This window comes from Pristiophorus japonicus, chromosome 12 (assembly GCF_044704955.1).
Source record: "Pristiophorus japonicus isolate sPriJap1 chromosome 12, sPriJap1.hap1, whole genome shotgun sequence".
Taxonomy (NCBI): Eukaryota; Metazoa; Chordata; class Chondrichthyes; family Pristiophoridae; genus Pristiophorus; species Pristiophorus japonicus.
Genome location: NC_091988.1, coordinates 25,762,779 through 25,782,334, shown reverse-complemented (window position 1 = coordinate 25,782,334; position 19,556 = coordinate 25,762,779). Strand labels below are relative to the sequence as shown.

At 42.3% G+C, this 19,556-nt stretch overlaps 1 protein-coding gene across 1 annotated transcript in view; it reads left to right on the top strand.

The window, feature by feature from the left end:
• The window catches only part of LOC139276752 (receptor-type tyrosine-protein phosphatase gamma-like), an 824,375-nt gene that overhangs the window by 519,393 nt on the left and 285,426 nt on the right, over window positions 1-19,556 (top strand). Inside the window, exon 6 of the mRNA XM_070894762.1 lies at window positions 16,712-16,778. Coding sequence (XP_070750863.1) covers window positions 16,712-16,778 — 67 coding nt within the window. The remainder of the gene's footprint in view (window positions 1-16,711; window positions 16,779-19,556) is intronic.

Sequence of the window (19,556 nt, the reverse complement as noted above, 5' to 3'; positions counted from 1 at the left end):
TGAGCATCCCTGATTTTAATCACTCCACCATTAGTGGCCGTGCCTTCAGATGCCAAGGCCCTAAGCTCTGAAATTCCCTCCCTCAACCTCTCTTCCTCTCAACCTCTCTTTCCTCCTCGAAGATGGTCCTTAAAACTTAACTCCTTTACCAAGCTTTTGGTCATCTGCCCTAATTTCTCCTTATATGGCTTGATGTCAAATTTTGTTTTATATGAGTTGAGAAGGAATTTCTTCTCCCAGAGGGTTGTGAATCTGTGGAATTCTCTGCCCAAGGAAGCAGTTGAGTCTAGCTCATTGAATGTATTCAAATCACAGATAGATAGATTTTTAACCAATAAAGGAATTAAGGGTTATGGGGAGCGGGCGGGTAAGTGGAGCTGAGTCCACGGCCAGATCAGCCATGATCTTGTTGAATGGCGGAGCAGGCTCGAGGGGTTAGATGGCCTACTCCTGTTCCTAATTCTTATGTTCTTATGCTATAAAGCACCTATGGACGTTTTACTATGTTAAAGGTACTTTATAAATATAAGTTGATGTTGTTTCCCCGTAGATTGTAAGTAATAATCAATTTGTTAGCCGTGGGCAAACTGCTGAAAAAAAGAAAAAAAATGCGCACTTACCTGAAGGTGCTGCGCTTGCTCGAACTTCCGATCCTGAGGCCTTCACTTACTGCACATCGGAGCGCGTGCCCATTGGGACATCCGTATGCTGGAGCTGGAGTCACATAGCTCTGGGCAGCCAATCAAGGTACAGTATTTTCTCATTCATAATAATGGGAACTCTATAAGTTGGAGTTCCCATTATTATGAATGAGAAACAGCCCCAAACACACAAAACACTATTAAAAAATAGAAAAATACACTATATATTTAAAACTCATTTAAATTAAAGTTCTTTAAAAAGAGTTGGGAAAATATTTTTTTTACCACAGTTGGGAGGGTTTTTAAACATAAAATATGTTTTCATATGTGTTTATTTAATTTAATTTTAATGTTTATGTATGTTTTTAAACACTTGTGCCTGCTTTTCCAGGTGCAAGATTTTTGAGGCATTTGTTGGGAAAGATATGCGTAAATATCGCAAATCTTGCCCTGCAAGTGTCCTCGCTCCCGATATGCGCGAGATCTGTCAAGCCAGAAACTTGACAGATTGGAAAAGCCGGTTTTCAGCGCCTGCGCATTGTGCGCTAAAAAACGACTTTTCCGATGCCTTCCCGGGTCCGTAGAAACTTTGTACAGACCCGGGACGTCGGAATTTCAGGGTCATTGTTTTGTAAAATCTTTGATCCCTGTCTGGCTGTGAAGAATAAAACAAGGAGACTGATGTATAGTACCAATGAATTATGTGAGTCCAATTGTTATTACTGTTCTGTATGTTCACTGTAAAATAAAGCAGTTTATCGATTCATCTTGGGCCTTATCTCACCAAGTGTTTGCTTGGTCCACCTTCAAAGCAAATGAAGAAGTGCACATCAGGTTGCAAGAAGTTACTATTGTTGCACCTCTGAGTTACCCTCTTGTACAAGTAGATAAAAGGCTATTTATTTCAATTGCCATGAAAGTAAGCTGCTTACAGGACCAGCTCATGGCACTGAACCCAAGAAGGTCTCGACAGCAGACCCAAATTTACAGGAAAGTTGCAAGTACGAGCAGCTCTCGACTATCCGGGTCCCTCGGGGATTGGGCTATGCCGGGTAAACGATTTCTCAGTTCGAGCGAGTTGACATTATAAAGTTAAAACTTCAATGAATAAATACCGTGCAATCAGCTACAAACAGTAACCAGGCCGTTAAGTATGGACATTACCAGCATGCATGCAGGTGGCCTCGAGGAGGAGCGCGCTGTCTTCCCGGGCCAAAAGGACTCCGACGTCAGCGGCAGCCGCGAGAGATAGCGGCTGCAGCAGCGCGCGCACACGCGGAATTTGAAATGCCGTTTCAACGGTTTCCCGTTGCATCCGTGTGCGGATAATCCAGTGTTGCCTGTATAGATATATTTGCTGTAGAAGCTAGTGGCTATATTCTCTATTGATTTTAAGGAAAATTATGTTTTTCCTCTTGTTAAATATAAAATTAAAAATACCTCAAGTTAAAAGAAAACGATGTATTTGTTTTGTTGTGAGATGATCACTGGTGAAAGGGAATCTTGTAAGTGACATGTTGTCAAGGCTGTGGCACTTCGCTGAAAGAAGCCACAAAAGGAAAATGTCTCTTTTGCTGATTGAACCATTCTTTCTGCACAATACCATTCTTTCTGCATGATGGGTCCACTTTGTTTAAATGATTTATTAATCATGTGACATGTGGTCAAGTGAATACCTTCCATTGTTCCATTTGGATTACAATGATGGTATTTCTTTAACATAGCATTTAGACATTAGAATAATAGATGCCTTACATGCATACGGTGCGAACTTGTTGTATGATGTCATTACACTACAACTGCCATTCATATTGCCTAGCTCTTTACCTAGGAGCAGAATTTTACTCTTGCGAACCATTGTTTTACTAAACAAACTGAAACCATCTCAACAATCTTCTAAATCTGGGGTTGGGTATCCAGACCTGAGATTGGCCAGTCTCATTAGTCAAAACACTGTCAGAATTAATTCACTGGTGCAGGCATGAGAGGCTGAATGGGCTCCTCCTGCTCTGTAAGGTTCTATGATTGTGTGCTTGGGCAATGGTGATCAGAGAAAATCTTATTTATGTTATCTGCACACTGGCACTGAACTGCTGTGGAACATGGGTATGCATTTATTCTGATGGTGTATCTTAAACCTATCTGTGCTTCATGCTGTACTTATCCTTTGTGCCGATGAGTTATTACTGTGCAGCTCCAGGAGGTAATTTATTTGAAAGGGTACATTGCTGCTCGGGGGAAGGAGGGTTTGGTGGTGATGGTGCTGAGTGGTACCTTGACAGCAAGGTACTTCCCTTCATAAAGCCTGTTGGAAGAGATTTGTGCTTCAATGCAGTGCACCTGAGCCTCTGAATTGGAAGAAACGCTAATTGGAGGATGTATCCATTGAGTTCCCTTCCAGTTGGCTGTTAATGAGATGAGCATCACCATCCTTCCTGCTTCTGGATGCTGGTTCTGGTATGTCAAAAGCAAAATACCTTTGTACCTCTGTGCTTTCCTGTTGTAACACAGTTGAGAACAGGAACTCCATTTGTACCTCTGTGCTTTCCTGTTGTAACACAGTTGAGAACAGGAACTCCATTTGTACCTCTGTGCTTTCCTGTTCTAACACAGTTGAGAACAGGAACTCCATTTGTAGGGAACCGCATACATCATTTCATAGTGAGTTGCATTGGAGATCCAGCATTGTGCATCATTGTGCCACTCCAGAATATTTTAAAAATTATTCTAAAGAGATTAGATAATTTAAACAAAAGCAAAATACAGTGGATGCTGGAAATCTGAAATAAAATCAGAAAATGCTGTTTTTTTTAAATGTTGGGCAACACGAAGACACTCTATTCTAGTACCTATGTATTAATCATAAACATTGTCTGAAGGGTATTAACATTGATGGCTTCAGATACATAAGGACAGCTTCTAGTGCAGAATATCATTGTATGTAATCTTGTACAGTTTTTCCATTGGTGGGGGAGTCTAGGACAAGGAGTCATAACCTTAAAATCAGAGCCAGGTCATTCAGGGGAGTAGTTGGAAAATACTTCTTCACACAAAGGGTGGTCGAGCATAAGAACATAAGAAATAGGAGCAGGAGTAGGCCATTTGACCCCTCGAGCCTGCTCCGCCATTCAATAAAATTATGGCTGATTTGATCTTGGCCTCAACTCCATTTCCCCGCCCGCTCCCCATAATCCTCGATTCTCTTATCATTCAAAAATCTGTCTATCTCCATCTTAAATATATTCAATGACCCAGCCTCCACTGCTCTCTGGGGTAGAGAATTCCAAAGATTCACGACCCTCAGAGATGAAATTCCTTCTCATTTCCCCCTAGTTCTAGATTCCCCCACGAGGGGAAACATCCTCTCTGCATCTACCCTGTCAAGCCCCCTCAGAATCTTATACATTTCAATAAGATCACCTCTCGTTCTTGTAAACTCCAATGAGTATAGGCCCAACCTGCTCAACCTTTTTTAATAAGTCAACCCTCTCATCTCAGGAATCAACCTAGTGAACGTTCTCTGAACTGTCTCCAATGCAAGTATATCCCTCCTTAAATAAGGAGACCAAAACTGTACGCAGCACTCCAGGTCTGGTCTCACCAACGTTCTGTACAGTTGTAGCAGGACTTCCCTACTCTTATATCTATCCCCCTTACAATAAAGGCCAACATTCCATTTGCCTTCCTAATTACTTGCTGTACCTGCATACTAACTTTTGTGTTTCATGTACAAGGACCTCTAACTCCCTTTGTACCTCAGCATTTTGTAATCTCTCTCTATTTAAATAATAATTTGCTTTTTTATTTCTCCTGCCAAAGTGGATAACCTCACATTTTCCCACATTATATTCCATCTGCCAAATTTTTGCCCACTCACTTAGCCTATCTATATCCCTTTGCAGATTCTTTGCGTCCTCCTCACAACTTGCTTTCCCACCTATCTTTCTATCAGCAGCAAATTTGGCTACATTACACTTGGTCCCTTCATCTAAGTCATGAATGTAGATTGTATAATTATATATTATATATAGATTGTAGAAGTGCGGAACTCTCTCCCATGAAAAGTAGTAGATTCTAGCTCAAGTAATAATTTTAAAGCATAGATCAATAGATTTTTGCAAGACAAAGGGCATAACAGGATATGGACCCAAGGCAGGTGGATGGAGTTAAGATACAGATCAGCCATGATCTCATGGAATGGTGGAACAGATCCAAGGGGATGAATGGCCTGCTGCTGTTGCTCTGTTCCTAAGTTGTAGGCACTTTAATTTGTGTGCAATTAGAGTATTTTCTTTCCATTGTGTCTCACAAAGATGTCATTTGGCATATATTTGAGAAAATTATACTTTTTTGTTGTAGCGTAAGCCCAATTGCTTTTTTTGGTCAGCAGGAGAGAACTAGCCTGCTGTTGTTGTCGTAGACTGACTATTGTCCATATAGAAATCTCTCAATTTCTCCGAGCAGAACTCTACCTCACAGAATAGTGGACCTCTTGCAAGCAAATTTCCTGTTATTATATTGTGGGGAAAAAAGCCATCATATTTCTATACATACTTACAGGTTTGGTCACAAGATTGCACATAATCATAGGGCTGTGATTCTGTCTGTTTGGCTTTCAACAACCCTCTGTGTATCTTCCATAGATCTATGCTGCTTTAGGTGAACTGCTGCTGCTTAACAGTGTGTGCCTTCTCAGTCCTAGCCGAGGCACATCCTGAATTCTCTTTTCAGCTGGCTAGAGAATAGTTTTCTAGATTTTAAAAAAATAATTTACACTTTAAGAACTTGACAACACTTGAGAACTTGTAGTAGCATGATTGTAATTTCTGCATACCAGGTGTTATTGGAATATCGCTGGATGGGATTAACTATAGATTTTTTTTTCCACCAAGATTTCCCCCTCTCGAAGATTATGGTTCATTCGTTGAAGTACAATTCTCCAGTTTCTAGTCATCCTCTGGTACCTCGTCCGATTGGTCAATATTTATTTGTAAACCCAGACAATGAAGTTTTGGCAAAATGTTCAACCACAACAGGCATTGTAGCCAACCCCACCCCTGCACTCAATTAATCTTCACATGCACTTCCCATGAAGGTTGCAGGATAGAGATCAGAAGTGGGCAACTTGGCCAATTTTCCTGGTGCTGAGGCCAATTATAGCGCTCCAATCACCACTGCTGAGATCTGCTAACTCAGCAGAGTTTGAACTTGGGACCTTTGTAAAAGACTGCTAATTAAACTAAAATCCGTCGCAATCCAGGATAGAATGTGGGACTGAGTAAGAAATTCAATTAAAAAAATAGAAAATAAAGTACCCGTGAGAGTTCTATGTCAGATTGGGGGCAGATGTTGAGTAAAGTACTGCAGGGCTGGACAATTCGACCCTCGTTGTTCCTTATTTAAATAAATGATCTGCGTACCGTTAAATGTGTAGACATTTCTAAAATAGGAGAGCAATTCAGTTCGAGGGTTAAAATTAAGGACTTTGCGATTGGGGACACAAATAACATTAAGTTCAATATTGACAAAATGCAAACTTTTGGATATTGGAAAGAAGAATGTATACAATTAAAGAAACAGAATCTGGAGCTGGCGGTAGACTCGATGACTCGATGCTTTCACTGTTGAAACAATGTGAAGAAGCAATTAAAAAAGCAAATAAAATGCTGGGCACCTATCAACAGTGCAGTGTGATTGCAGAGACATAGATAAGGTGAACAAGAATACAACTTTCTGTCAGGCCAGTAGAACAAAAGGACATAAATTTAAGGACCCAACTATTTGTACTAACTGTATGGCCACCGTTTCTCTGGCTCTCCATTATCACATGACCCATTGCTGATTGGTCCCATTGGAAGATAAGTTACACCCTGAAGTTTCTCTGGAATGTGTAAATGGAACCACCCAGCCTAAGATCTGACTGACTTTGCAAATTGTAATATGATCCTTTCTGACTTCCGAAGCCAAAAAGGACACATCTTGAACAATCCAGCAAAAGCCACTAAGTTCCAGCTGAAGTCCCCAACTCAAGTGCATCCCTCCCCCTGCCAAAGTCCCTTACCCCCCTGCCCCCCCCCCCGCCCCCGGCCATAGTTGGGACATTGTGTGCGGATTGTGAACAGGTTTATTGGGGATGTGAATAGTGACAGTGTTGTGACTTCTGGATTTTATCCACTCCAACGATGTCCCTTGTAACACACGCACCGTGCTTTCTGAGAAATCAGGTGTGGGTGTAAAGTGGGTTGGAAGAACGTGATCCGTCTTCCCTGAGTTCCCCTCTCCCCTCCGATGTCCCCCACCCACGTCTCTTTCTTCCCCGCCGCCCCGCCCCCCATCCCGTCCGTCTCTCTCTGACGAAGGGTCTTTGACCTGAAAAGTTAACGCTGTTTCTCTATCCACAAATGCTGCTTGACCTGCTATTTCCAGCATTTTCTGTCTTTATTTCAGATTCCAGCATCCACAGTATTTTGCCTTTGTCCCCCCTCTCTCGCTCTCCAACCCCCAGGCTCTTTCTCTCTCTCCTCCCCGCCATCCCCCCATGCCCCCAGGCTCTCTGTATCCTTCCCCCCCCCCCCAACCCCATCTCCCCCAGGCTCTCTCTCTCCTCCCCCTGACCTCATCCCCCCAGGCGCTCTCCCTCCTCCACCCCCCCACCCCCAAACCCCTCTCTCCCCACCCCCAGGCTCTCTCTCTCGCTCTCTCTCTCCACCCCCCACGCAGCTTTCTCTCTCACCCCCCCCCGCCCAGGCTCTCTCTCTGTCTTCTTTCCCCCCCCCCCTCCCCCGCTGCAAGCTCTTGCTCTCTCTCTCTCTCTCTCTCTCTCTCTCTACCCCCCTTTTAAGCTCTCTCTCTCTTCCCGCCTGCCCCCCAAAACACACTCTCGCTCTCTCTCTCCCCCCGCTGCCGCCGCCCACCCACCACCACCACCGCTCTTCTACCTCCCCCCGCCCCCCACCCGCGGCTCAGCAAGAGGCTCGGGGCTTGGCGGCTTGTGTCTCATTCGGACAACGTGGTCAGTTCAGAATGAACATGTTCAGGGCCCCACTTCTAGTTGCACGGCAGGGGGCGGAGGAGTCGGGCGGATGCATGCGCAGAAATCGTTAGTACAAATAGTTATTTTGTAAATTTAAATGTGTGAAAAGTCAAAATAAGACAGATTTTAGAGAAAAATATCTGAACTCCCAAGTGCCTTTGGAATGATCCATCGCATAAGTTAATGGAATCAAAAATGTTTGATGCTGGGCTGAGTTGAAATATTCGAGGAGTGAGCTGGATGGGCCATGTGGCATTTGTGCCCTTGATTTTTTTCTCTTATGGTCTATTTGGCTTAGCTGCTCTCTGTCTAACTACCCAAGCTATTTGGGGAAAATGATTCACTTTTTAACAGGCAAATTTGAGGGCATTGTTCTTTATTACCCCAGGCAAAAAAACAGCCAAACCTCTTGATGTTCATTTGCCATGTTTCTTCTGATCTGTCGATTTGCTCAATCATTCCCTTGCCTCCACCTTTGATTCACTTGTCTTCAGCAAAACCTGTACTGTCTCGATCGCGATCATTTTCCCGGTATGGCCTGTATCTTCACTCCATGCACATGAGCATATTTGGAACACAGCTGGCTTAGCCATCCCTCAAAATTTTGCCCAGCTGGCTGAGTGGCACTGACGAGGTGTGAGGAGAGAGTAATTGAGGTGAGATATAGGATTCTTATCTTTAAATCTCTGGAGAGGTCATTAAACTTTAAGCATTGCAGCCATGTCCTGGGAGCTAAGTTTGTTGAATTGGCTTTGTCAGCATCCTCTTCCCACTGATTATTACAGATATTGCCTTGAGGACTTTCTATTCCCTGGGGTGGGTGAGCCTGCCCACCTGGATCAGGGCCTCCATTGCTGCATCGGAGAACCTGAGTGCTTTCTCTGGATCTCTTTCAGTCATTTTACACCTTTCTGAGTCTTTCCTGCTGTCTGCAGCCAGAGTGCACCTGTGTTTCTGGCTGCCCTTACGTGGCTCATTTATGCCTAATTTCCCACCCCTTACACAAACACACACACAAACACAAACACAACCTGACAGGGCAGACAAGACCTCACATTCAACAGTGCAGCACTCCCTCAGGACTGCACTAAGGTTTCAGCCTAGATTGTGCACTCAAGTCTCTGGAGTGGGACTTGAACCCATATCCTTCTGAATCAGAGGCAAGAGTTGTATCACTGAGCTAAGGGGGGCACTTAAATCTAAAGGATCCCAACATATTCTCACTCTTTCATTGCTTGGCTTGTCTATTGGCATAGTACAACATCAGTTTGATTCTTGGACCAAGGAGATGATTACAACAGTCAGTCATCATCATCATAGGCAGTCCCTTGAAATCGAGGAAGACTTGCTTGCATTCTAAAAGTGAGTTCTCAGGTGACTGTATAGTCCAATACGGGAATTACAGTCTCTGTCACAGGTGGGACAGACAGCCGTTGAAGGGTGGGTGGGGAGTCTGGTTTGCCGCACGCTCCTTCTGCTGTCTGCATTTGTTTTCTGCATGCTCTCGGCGACGAGACTCGAGGTGCTCAGCGCCCTCCCGGATGCACTTCCTCTATCAGGGCGGTCTTTGGCCAACGACTCCCAGGTTACGGTGGAGATGTTGTTACAACAGTGACTACACTTCAAAAGTACTTAATTGTCTGTAAAGTGCTTTGAGATGTCCTGAGGTCATGAAAAGCGCTTTATAAATGCATGTCTTTCTTTTTTTTGCTGATGTAACTTTGGCACCAGTGGAGCAGAAGAAGCCATAAGGAAATTCACCCACTAAGTTTCTCCATTTTATTTAGCTCACCATCTGTGGTTGGGAAAATGTTGGAGTCCATTATTAAAGAAGCAGCAGCAGGACATTTGGAAAAGCGTAACTTGGTCAGGTAGAGTCAGCATGGATTTATGAAGGGGAAGTCATGTTTAACAAATTTGCTGGAATTCTTTGAGGATATACCACACAGGGTGGATAAAGGGGAACCAGTGGATCTGGTGTATTTGGAGTTCCAGAAGGCATTTGACAAGGTGCCACATAAAAGGTTACTGCACAAGATAAAAGTTCAAGGGGTTGGGGGTAATATATTAGCATGGATAGAGGATTGGCTAACGAACAGAAAACAGAGAGTGGGGACAAAAATGGTTCATTCTCGGGTTGGTAATCAGTAACTAGTGGGGTGCCACAGGGATCAGTGCTGGGACCCTAACTATTTACAATCTATATTAATGACTTGAAAGAAGGGACTGAGTGCAACAAAGCCAAGTTTGCTGACGATACAAAGATGGGAGGAAAAGCAGTGTGTGAGGAGGACAAGAAAATCTGCAAAAGGACATAGACAGGCTAAGTGAGTGGGCAAAAATTTGGCAGATGGAGTATAAAGTTGGAAAGTGTGAGGTCATGCACTTTGGCAGAAAAAAAATCAAAGAGCAAGTTATTATTTAAATGGAGAAAGATTGCAAAGTACTGCAGTACAGCGGGACCTGGGGGTACTTGTGCATAAAACACAAAAGGTTAGTATGCACGTACATCAAGTGATCAGGAAGGCCAATGGAATCATGGCCTTTATAGCAAAGGGTATGGAATTTAAAAGCAGGGAAGTCTTGTTATAGTTATACAGGGTATTGGTGAGGTCACACCTGGAATACTGCGTGCAGTTTTGGTTTCCATATTTACGAAAGGATATACTTGCTTTGGAGGCAGTTCAGAGAAGGTTCACTAGGTTGATTCCAGAGATGAGGGGGTTGACCTATGAGGAAAGGTTGAGTAGCTTGGGCCTCTACTCATTGGAATTCAGAAGACTGAGAGGTGATCATATCGAAACGTATAAGATTATGAAGGGGCTTGACTAGGTGGATGCAGAGAGGATGTTTCTACTGATGGGGGAGACTAGAACTCGGGGGCATTATCTTAGAATAAGGGGCTGCCCATTTAAAACTGAGATGAAGAGAAATTTCTTCTGAGGGTTGTAAATCTGTGGAATGCGCTGCCTCAGAGAGCTATGGAAGCTGGTACATTGAATAAATTTAAGCCAGAGATAGGCAGTTTCTTAACCGATAAGGGAATAAGGGGTTATGGGGAGTGGGCAGGGAAGTGGACCTGAGTCCATGATCAAATCTGCCAAGATCGTATAAAATGGCGGAGCAGGCTCGAAGGGTCGTATGGCTTACTCCTACTCCTATTTCTTATCTTCTTATGTTGTTATGAACTTGATCACCAAGTGCGACTGGCACTTTTCTTGGTGGACGTCTCAGTGTTTATATATCTGGCTTCATTCATACTGTGCTTTTTTGCTATCTATTCCGAGTCTTCAAATGTGACAACACATTTCTCTGTCACTTTTAAGCATCTGTTGTTAGTGAGTGTATCAATTCTTTTGGACAAGCCAGCTGTTTGTATCCTCAGAGTTCATGCACTGGCTGAAATCATTGTTTCAGATCTTTGGTAATTGACTCTATCCATTAAATTTGCATTAGACTTTGTCAGTTTTGTACTTAGCTTCTTGTACGTTGACAGTGGCATGATATAAATTCAGCTGCTGTGTTTAGCTTAAAAAATCAGTTGTGGTGCTCATCTTCAGGCTGACTACACATTCAACGTCATCTGTCTGAATTGTATCCATAAAAAATAATTCTCTTACTTTCGTGCTGCTCTTCCACTCTATGAACTATTTTTAGTCTTTGACGAAGATGGTTTTGATTTGATTTTGCATATTTTTGCAAAAACATTTTTTACAATTCTTAAACATTTGGCCATTTGCTGGTCTTTTTTTCTCTCATGAAATTTACCACAGTACTTACAATTCATGACCTGATGTTGACCAACAAGTCTGATTTTTTTTTTCCATTGACACCTCCCCTCCACTCACATTACTTACGACATTGCTGGTTCTAACTATGTCATGCTGGCTTCAGCTGCTCTGCACAAATCAACTGCTTCCTGCAGATTGTTTTTTTTTTCTCTTGGCAATCTAGCCGACCTTATTTTCGATTGAGCAAACTACAATTCTGTCTTTAAAGAGGCTAGACACGAGGGCTTTGTACTCTCAAGAGTTGACTTTTTATGTAAATCTTATTACATAATGGCCCTGAAATTCTGGTCGGAGACTTCCCGCGGGCAATTGCCTCCGACCTGAAACATTGCTACGAAAGTACCTGGTGGTCCAAGAGGAGCTTGCGATTCCGGTGGGGAGTCCTTCTCTTCCCGTGCTGTGAATCACACTCCGTCCTCCAGGTTCCCACGCAGAAGGTACAGTCATATGTGACTGCTCAGCCAATCAGGTACTGTGTTCCACAGCTTTCTCAATATCATCATCATCATCATCATCATCATCATCATCATAGGCAGTCCCTCAGAATCGAGGAAAACTTGCTTCCACTCCTGAAGTGAGTTTTTTGATGGCTGAACAGTCCAATACGAGAGCCACAGACTCTGTCACTGCTGGGATAGTCGTTCAGGGAAAGGGTAGCAATGGGAACTCCGTATCTACGAGTTCTCATTGGTATTAATGAGAAAAAAAACAAAGACACTAAACACATAATACAAAATAAAACACACCTCACATAATTAAAATTAATTGAAATTAAAGATAATAAGTATCTGCGAGAACATTTTTTCTGAGTTTTTAAAAAGTTTTTTAATTATGGTTAAAAATAAATGTAACATAGTGGGCAGGGCTTTAAAAGAAGTGTTTTTTAAATTTAATTTAATTATATTTTTGTATGTTTTTAAACTCTTATGCCAGTAAAAGTAGGCTATGTGCCTGCTTTTATCAGGCACAAGAATTTTGAGGACATTTGCTGGGTAAGATACGGGTAAATACCACAATCTTGGCGAATGTCCTGGCTCCCGAGATGTGGAGGGTCTGTCTAGCTTGACAGATTGGGAAAGCCAGTTTTCAGCGCGTGCGTATTGTGCGCTGAAAACCGGCTTTTCCGATGCCTTCCCGGTTCCGTAGAAACTTCGTATGGACCCAGGAAGGCCGGAATTTCAGGGCCATTGATCAATGCTTTTTGAACTTTAAACCTTAGAATAGATGAGTCTGGTGGTTTTAAACACAAGTCTTTAATTCGTAATGTTCTCTGTGGTGTGAACTATTCCACAATCTTGTCCATTATGAGCTCACGGGGTTGGGGGTAATAGCATGGATAGACGATTGGCTAACTAACAGAAAACAGCGAGTCGGGATAAATGGGTCATTTTTGGTTGGCAAACGGTAACTAGTGGGGTACCACAGGGATCGGTGCTGGGGCCTCAACTATTTACAATCTATATTAATGACTTGGATGAAGGGACCGAGTGTAATGTAGCCAAGTTTGTTGCTGATACAAAGATGGGTGGGAAAGCAAATTGTGAGGAGGACACAAATAATCTGCAAAGGGATATGGACAGACTAAGCGAGTGGGCAAACATTTGGTCGATGGAGTATAATGTGGGAAAGTGTGAGGTTATCCACTTTGGCAGGAAAAATAAAAAAGCAAAATTATTATTTAAAAAGAGAGAGATTACAAAATGCTGCAGTACAGAGGGACCTGAGGGTTCCTTGTGCATGAAACACAAAAAGTTAGTATGCAGGTACAGCAAGTAATCAGGAAGGCAAATGGAATGTTGGCCTTTATTGCAAGGGGTATGCACTATAAAAGCAGAAAGGTCCTGCTACAGCTGTACAGGGTATTGGTGAGACCACATCCAGAGTACTGCATACAGTTTTGGTCTCTTTATTTAAGGAAGGATATACTTGCATTGGAGTCAGTTCAGAGCAGGTTCACTAGCTTGATTCCTGAGATGAAGGGGTTGACTTATGAAGAAAGGTTGAGCCTGTACTCATTGCAGTTTAGAAGAATGAGACGTGATCTCAATGAAACATATAAGATACTGAGGGAGCTTGACAAGGTAGATGCAGAGAGGATGTTTCCACTCGTGGGCGAATCTAGAACTCGGGGGTATAGTTTCAGAATAAGGGATCGCCCATTCCCGCAGAGGGTCGTAAATCTTTGGAATTCTCTGCCCCAGAGAGCTATGGAGGCTGGGTCATTGAATACATTTAAGGTGGAGATAGACAGATTTTTGAACGATAAGCGAGTGAAGGGTTATGGGGAGAGGACGGGGAAGTGGAGCCAAGTCCATGATCAGATCAGGCATGATCTTATTAAATGGCGGAGCAGGCTCGAGGGCCCAAATGGCCTACTCCTGCTCCTATTTCTTATTAATACCTTCAGATTCCATATCTCTTCCACCTTACCATACATAAACATACATCTCTAATGTTTCCTCACCTGCCCATCGAATAAAGTACAGCGCTCTAATGCAGTTTGATACTTGCCAAAGCCTATTACTGTTGCAAAGAAATCAAAGCATTGTTTCCATTTTTTTAACTTGCACAACATTCTCTTCAAGTCTCACATGATCTAGGAATTTTAAATCTGACATTTCATTCCCAGTTCCAATACTTTGCAAAAATCTGTAGCCTCATTGAACAACTTATCACAAGAGACAGTTTGCAGCATCTCTCAAGCTTTATTCAAATTATTTGCTTCCTTCTCCTGAGCCCATTGTCCAAACTTTTAGTGGTTCAACTGATCAAGTGCCGTAACTTGGGCGGCAGGTCAACGGAACCCCCAGAGAAATTATGTAAAACGTTCATGAAGGGTGGAAGATGGAAGCATGATCAGGAGAGCATTGGAATAGTCGGATCTGTTGGTATCAGCATAATATAGGCTGAGGTAGGGTGGCGACTGTGTGTGCGTGCGTGCGTGAAAATATATCGATACCAGGCACAAAGTGTATTTGATAATAACTAGTAAGTATGGGCTCAAAATTGCCCAGGAGTTGTGAGTTAGTTAGGATTTTTTTAGTTTAGTTTAGTTTTTTTCAAAAGTGGGTGTTACCAGCCACCTATGCTCGTTTTGGTCATTTAGGCCACTTTGGACAGCTAATAGTTAATCCAAACTAACTTAGGCCAGCGTATGTGACCACTTGTGGCCGCACAGAAAACCCTTGCGGAGAGTTAAGAAATCAGCGCAGGTAGGTACATCAGAGGCCAGCAGAACTTAATGACTTGACTAAAGAATGTGAATAGGATCAAACAGCTATATAGGACATCATATGACAAACTTCGCAAAGTTAATTTACTATACAACAGAAGCATTCATGGAAGCTTAAACTACAAAAATAAAAAGTAAAGAGACAAAACATATTTACATAATTTTTTCAAAATATCCAAATAAAAAATAGAAGTACCTCCTGCTCGTAATTCTTATGTTCTCCCAGCCGCCTAAGCTCACCCACCATCATAGAAATATTTTATACCATATCGCCAGGAAATTTACTGTTTGTTTTATGCTTTTAAATATTTTGAAAATTCAAGCAAAATTATTCCACCAAATCTAATGTTCAAGAATTGATTATGATGTATTTGAAAGTATTTTCTATTAACTTGATTTAGGAAAGTATTTTCATCAACAGGGTTAAGAAAAGTCTTGAGTAAGCTCATTAAAATTATTGGCTACACAGTTATCAGCCCCCCACTCCTCCCACCCCCGGATCAAAAATCGCCCCCCCCTCCCCACCCCCCCCATATTAAAACTCTTTCCCCACCGCTGTACATCCCCACCGCCCCGGCTTGGGCCCCGCACCAACCTGTTTGTTGTGGCCTTCTAGCCCAGGAAGGCAGCTGGCTGGCCTGTGTGGCAGGTCACTCAGCCTGGGATAGGGGTGGGACACATCGGGTCCCACGCTGCAGCACGCACACAGAGGCTGGGGGCAGGAGCTACTGCGCATGCACGCACACTCCAACGCGCATGTGCAGAGCTGCTGGCACTGTTTTTGGCGCAGGGCCCTAGTTCCGCCCCCAAATCGACTGGCCATGCCGCACCAAGCCTCGGGAGAGGCAACACAGCCGCCAGAATCGGGGGAGATTTTTTTGGCACCATTTTCAGCCCACAAAGTCGCCGCATCTCTGGTGAGTGCGCCGAAAAAAGAAGTGGGCCAAATTTAAGCCCTATGATGCAAGTCAGCAACTGCTTTCACCTTATTCACGTTCTCTCTGTGGTTCTCCTTTATGCTCTCCATTGAATATTCCAGGTCTTATATATCTCGCTCTCCCTTCTTTTCCACAGTCCGACCCCTCTGAATCATTACATGCTCAAAACCTTTTCTGAGTGTTATTTAACTGCGTTTGTAACAGGAGGTGCATTAAAGACATGTTTATATTTTCTAGGTGTTGTGATTTTACTATTAAATAAGCAACTGAAAATATCAAGATTGGTTATTAGCTACAAAGAAAATTACAGTCTCCACAGGAGTGGGAACCCTCAATAGTTTTGTTCCCCTTTCAGCCAAGAGTGCTAAGGGTGGTGCAGTGCAGATCGTCTAAGTGAACACAGACCACTGCTCAATCCTGAATCTTTCCTGCCCTAATCAACTGAACCACATGAGAAAAATACAAGTCAAAAGCATTAGTTCTGAGATTTATAGATCATCACAATAAGTAAACCAGTTTGAAGACTTGTATTGGTCAGCAACAGAACTGGCAAAGATTGCAATCTTTGGGTTAAAGACAAGTTCTGGTTGTAAATATTTGCAAAATGTTTTTGATGATGTAGTATTGCTTATGGCATCTGAGTTAGAAAGCCATGTACAGTACCTAAATGTTTAAGCACTATCTATGTACTATCGATTTTTGTGCTTTTTCTGAGACGAATGGATGTTGAGAAACACAGTAACAATCCCTTTTAACAAAATAATAAATATTGTGGAGCGATCCTGCTGCACATGTTTTAAGGTTCTATCATCTTGAGTTTTAATGAGGTCAGATAGAACTTCACCTATCTCCCAGAAAAGTAGTTGGTCCTCCAGAATGTAATTATTTTTTTGCAAGATTTGTTTAGTGTCAGTTCCTTATACTTTTAATCTTCTGTGTTTAGGTGTAATCTCCATGGATAACTTTGAAAGCAAAGCTGGTGACCAGATAGCATCTTTTCTTTTAAGATTAAAATTGAAGATCATTTTATCTGTTGCCAGGAAGGATTTAACAGAATGCATATCCTTTACACATAGGTCACCCGCCAGGACAACCTTGCACTGGTTCCTATTATCAGGGGGCTGAAGCGAGTCGTGCATCATGGTGAGTAAGCTGCTTAAGAGTTCCTTTTATAGAAAAAAGAGATTGGTTGCAATTATGTCCTTCACCGTTGGGATATTTACCCAGTGTGCAAGAAAATCTAAATGTGCACATTTCATCATTTTATTAACATTGTTAAAGTTTAAATATTTTGTACATACATTAAGTATATAGTTGTAATTACAGTCATCATAAAGATCCCTGTCATTAATGTTTAATATTTTTTTCATGAGAAATTAATGTGATTAATTCAGTGCTATCTGTTTTATGATGATAAATCATCATAGAAACATAGAAAATAGGTGCAGGAGAAGGCCATTTGGCCCTTCGAGCCTGCAGCACCATTCAATATGATCATGGCTGATCATGCAACTTCAGTACCCGACTCCTGCCTTCTCTCCATATCCCTTGATCCCTTTAGTTTTATCCATTCCAACTCCCTTTTGAATATATCCAACAAACTGGACTCAATAACTTTCTGTGGTAGAGAATTCCACAGGTTCACCACTCTCTGGGTGAAAAAGTTTCTCCTCATCTCTGTCCTCTATGGCTTACCCCTTATCCTTAGACTGTGACCCCTGGTTCTGGACTTCCCCAACATCGGGAACATTCTTCCTGCATCTAACCTGTCCAATCCCGTCAGAATTTTATATGCTTCTCTGAGATCCCCTCTCATTCTTCTAAATTCCAGTGAATATAAGCCTAGTCGATCCAGTCTTTCTTCATATGTCAGTCCTGCCATCCCGGGAATCAGTCTGGTGTACCTTCGCTGCACTCCCTCAATAGCAAGAATGTCCTTCCTCAGATTAGGAGACCAAAACTGCACACAATACTCAAGATGTGGCCTCACCAAGGCCCTGTACAACTGCAGTAAGACCTCCCTGCTCTTATACTCAAAATCTCTCGCTATGAAGGCCAACATGCCAGTTGCTTTCTTTACTGCCTGCTGTACCTGCATGACTACTTTCAGTGACTGATGTACCATGACACCCAGGTCTCGTTGCACCAACCCTTCATAAATCATAAATTTAGTTTTAAGTCTGCTGTAACATTTCTGAATCCTTCTGGTGCAATGGCACAATTTTGTTTCCAACTGCAGAAAATGACAAAAAATACAGCCTTAAATAAAAACATTTCTGGAATAACTGTGTTACTGTGAGACACAATTGTTGAGGTTCTTAAAGGCAATAAGTACCTAAGCACACTTGAAGAACTGTAAGATTTCACAAAATATCTCACATTTTGCATTTATAAAGTACAATTCATGAACATGGAATGGATAAAACTACAGCAATGCCTTCGTATCTGCCTGGGTATTTAGTCAACTTGAATTTTATTGTAGTATATGGCAATCCTAATCTATTAATGTGATCAATTAAGTGCATTTTTCTTAATAAAACCGACCTCATTTTGCCAAGGCAATGTCGCCTAAGGCTAAAGACAAGACCTGTGGTGTTTAAGGTAGATTAGCTTGATGCTGAGCAGTTCAATAGGATAGTATTTATGTCTAAAACTCATCAAGTAGGTTGGTATGGCTCAGGCAGGTGGGGTTAGACCAAGTGGAAAGATCCACAACAGTTGGTAAGTGTAAAATAAAGAGAACATGGAATCCCTGTTTCTAAATATGTACATACCTCAAGCAAACCTGCCGCGATCTCTTTTCCCCACGATCTTTCCCCCCCCCCCCCCACCACGATCCCTCTTGCTCCCTCAGTCCTTGCTGTCATACTCCCAGTAGCTACTCCCACAAACCGTGATATTCTCAATGGGGAGGGACCGACCCCAGTGGTCCCCGGCTACTGTCTTGTGCCCGCTGACTTTCGCCCCCGCCGGCAGGTGGCTAGCCTCTCAATATAAAAGTTAGCAGAATAAAATCCTTCTTAATGAGGCCCTGCTGTTAAATTTAACCTCCGCCTTCCTAGTAGTTCCCGGTTTCCCGGTCGCAAACACACCCGCCCCGGCCTCCCACATAAATATTGAGGCCAATGTTTGTGGTGTGGAATCTTTCGCAGTAGTCAAAGACATTACAGATTAGCAACATTTAAAAAGGAATGGATCAAAGGTAAGAGGGAGAGGAGAGATTTTAAAAAACTCTTCTTTCCATCCACTTTCTTTTTGTTATGTTCATTTTTGAATGCTGCTCAACTGTAATTTTTCCAGTTCTGATTACAAGTCTACAAATGAGAAGCTAAATGACCCGTTCTCTCCCCAGATGCTGCCTGGCCTACTGTATTTTTCCAGTATTTTCTGTTTTTGTTTCTGACTTCCAGCACCTATGTTTTTTTGCTTAGTGCTGAGACAGTTGTAAAATGAGTTCCTTTGTTAGTATTACTGTGATTATTTTGTAAAGGCCCTTTATGTATGAACATTTTTTATTTTACCAGTTGTACTGATCTTTAATAGGACAATTTATTTTTCTTTGCTACCTTAATGATCGCCTCGATTTCAAAGCTAAGCCATGGCCCTATTACCAAGATTTGTATTGTATCCTTAATTGTTAATTATTATGACATACTAATGTAATTTTATAAAATAGATCTGATCTATATCAAAAAAATAAGTTTGCAAGAAATAATGCTCTGTACTGGCTAGACTTTTTAAAAATACAGATAGGTCCAGTGAAAGTTAAGGATAACTGAGGAATTTCACATTCTGGTGTCAAGATTTGTCAAAGCGCATGGAAATAAGTGCTTCAGGTTACGTTGGCTAATTTCTCAGTGTTGAACTGTAGGTCAGACAAGAAAGTAAACTTTTTACCTCAAAGCACCTCAGAAGATGTGC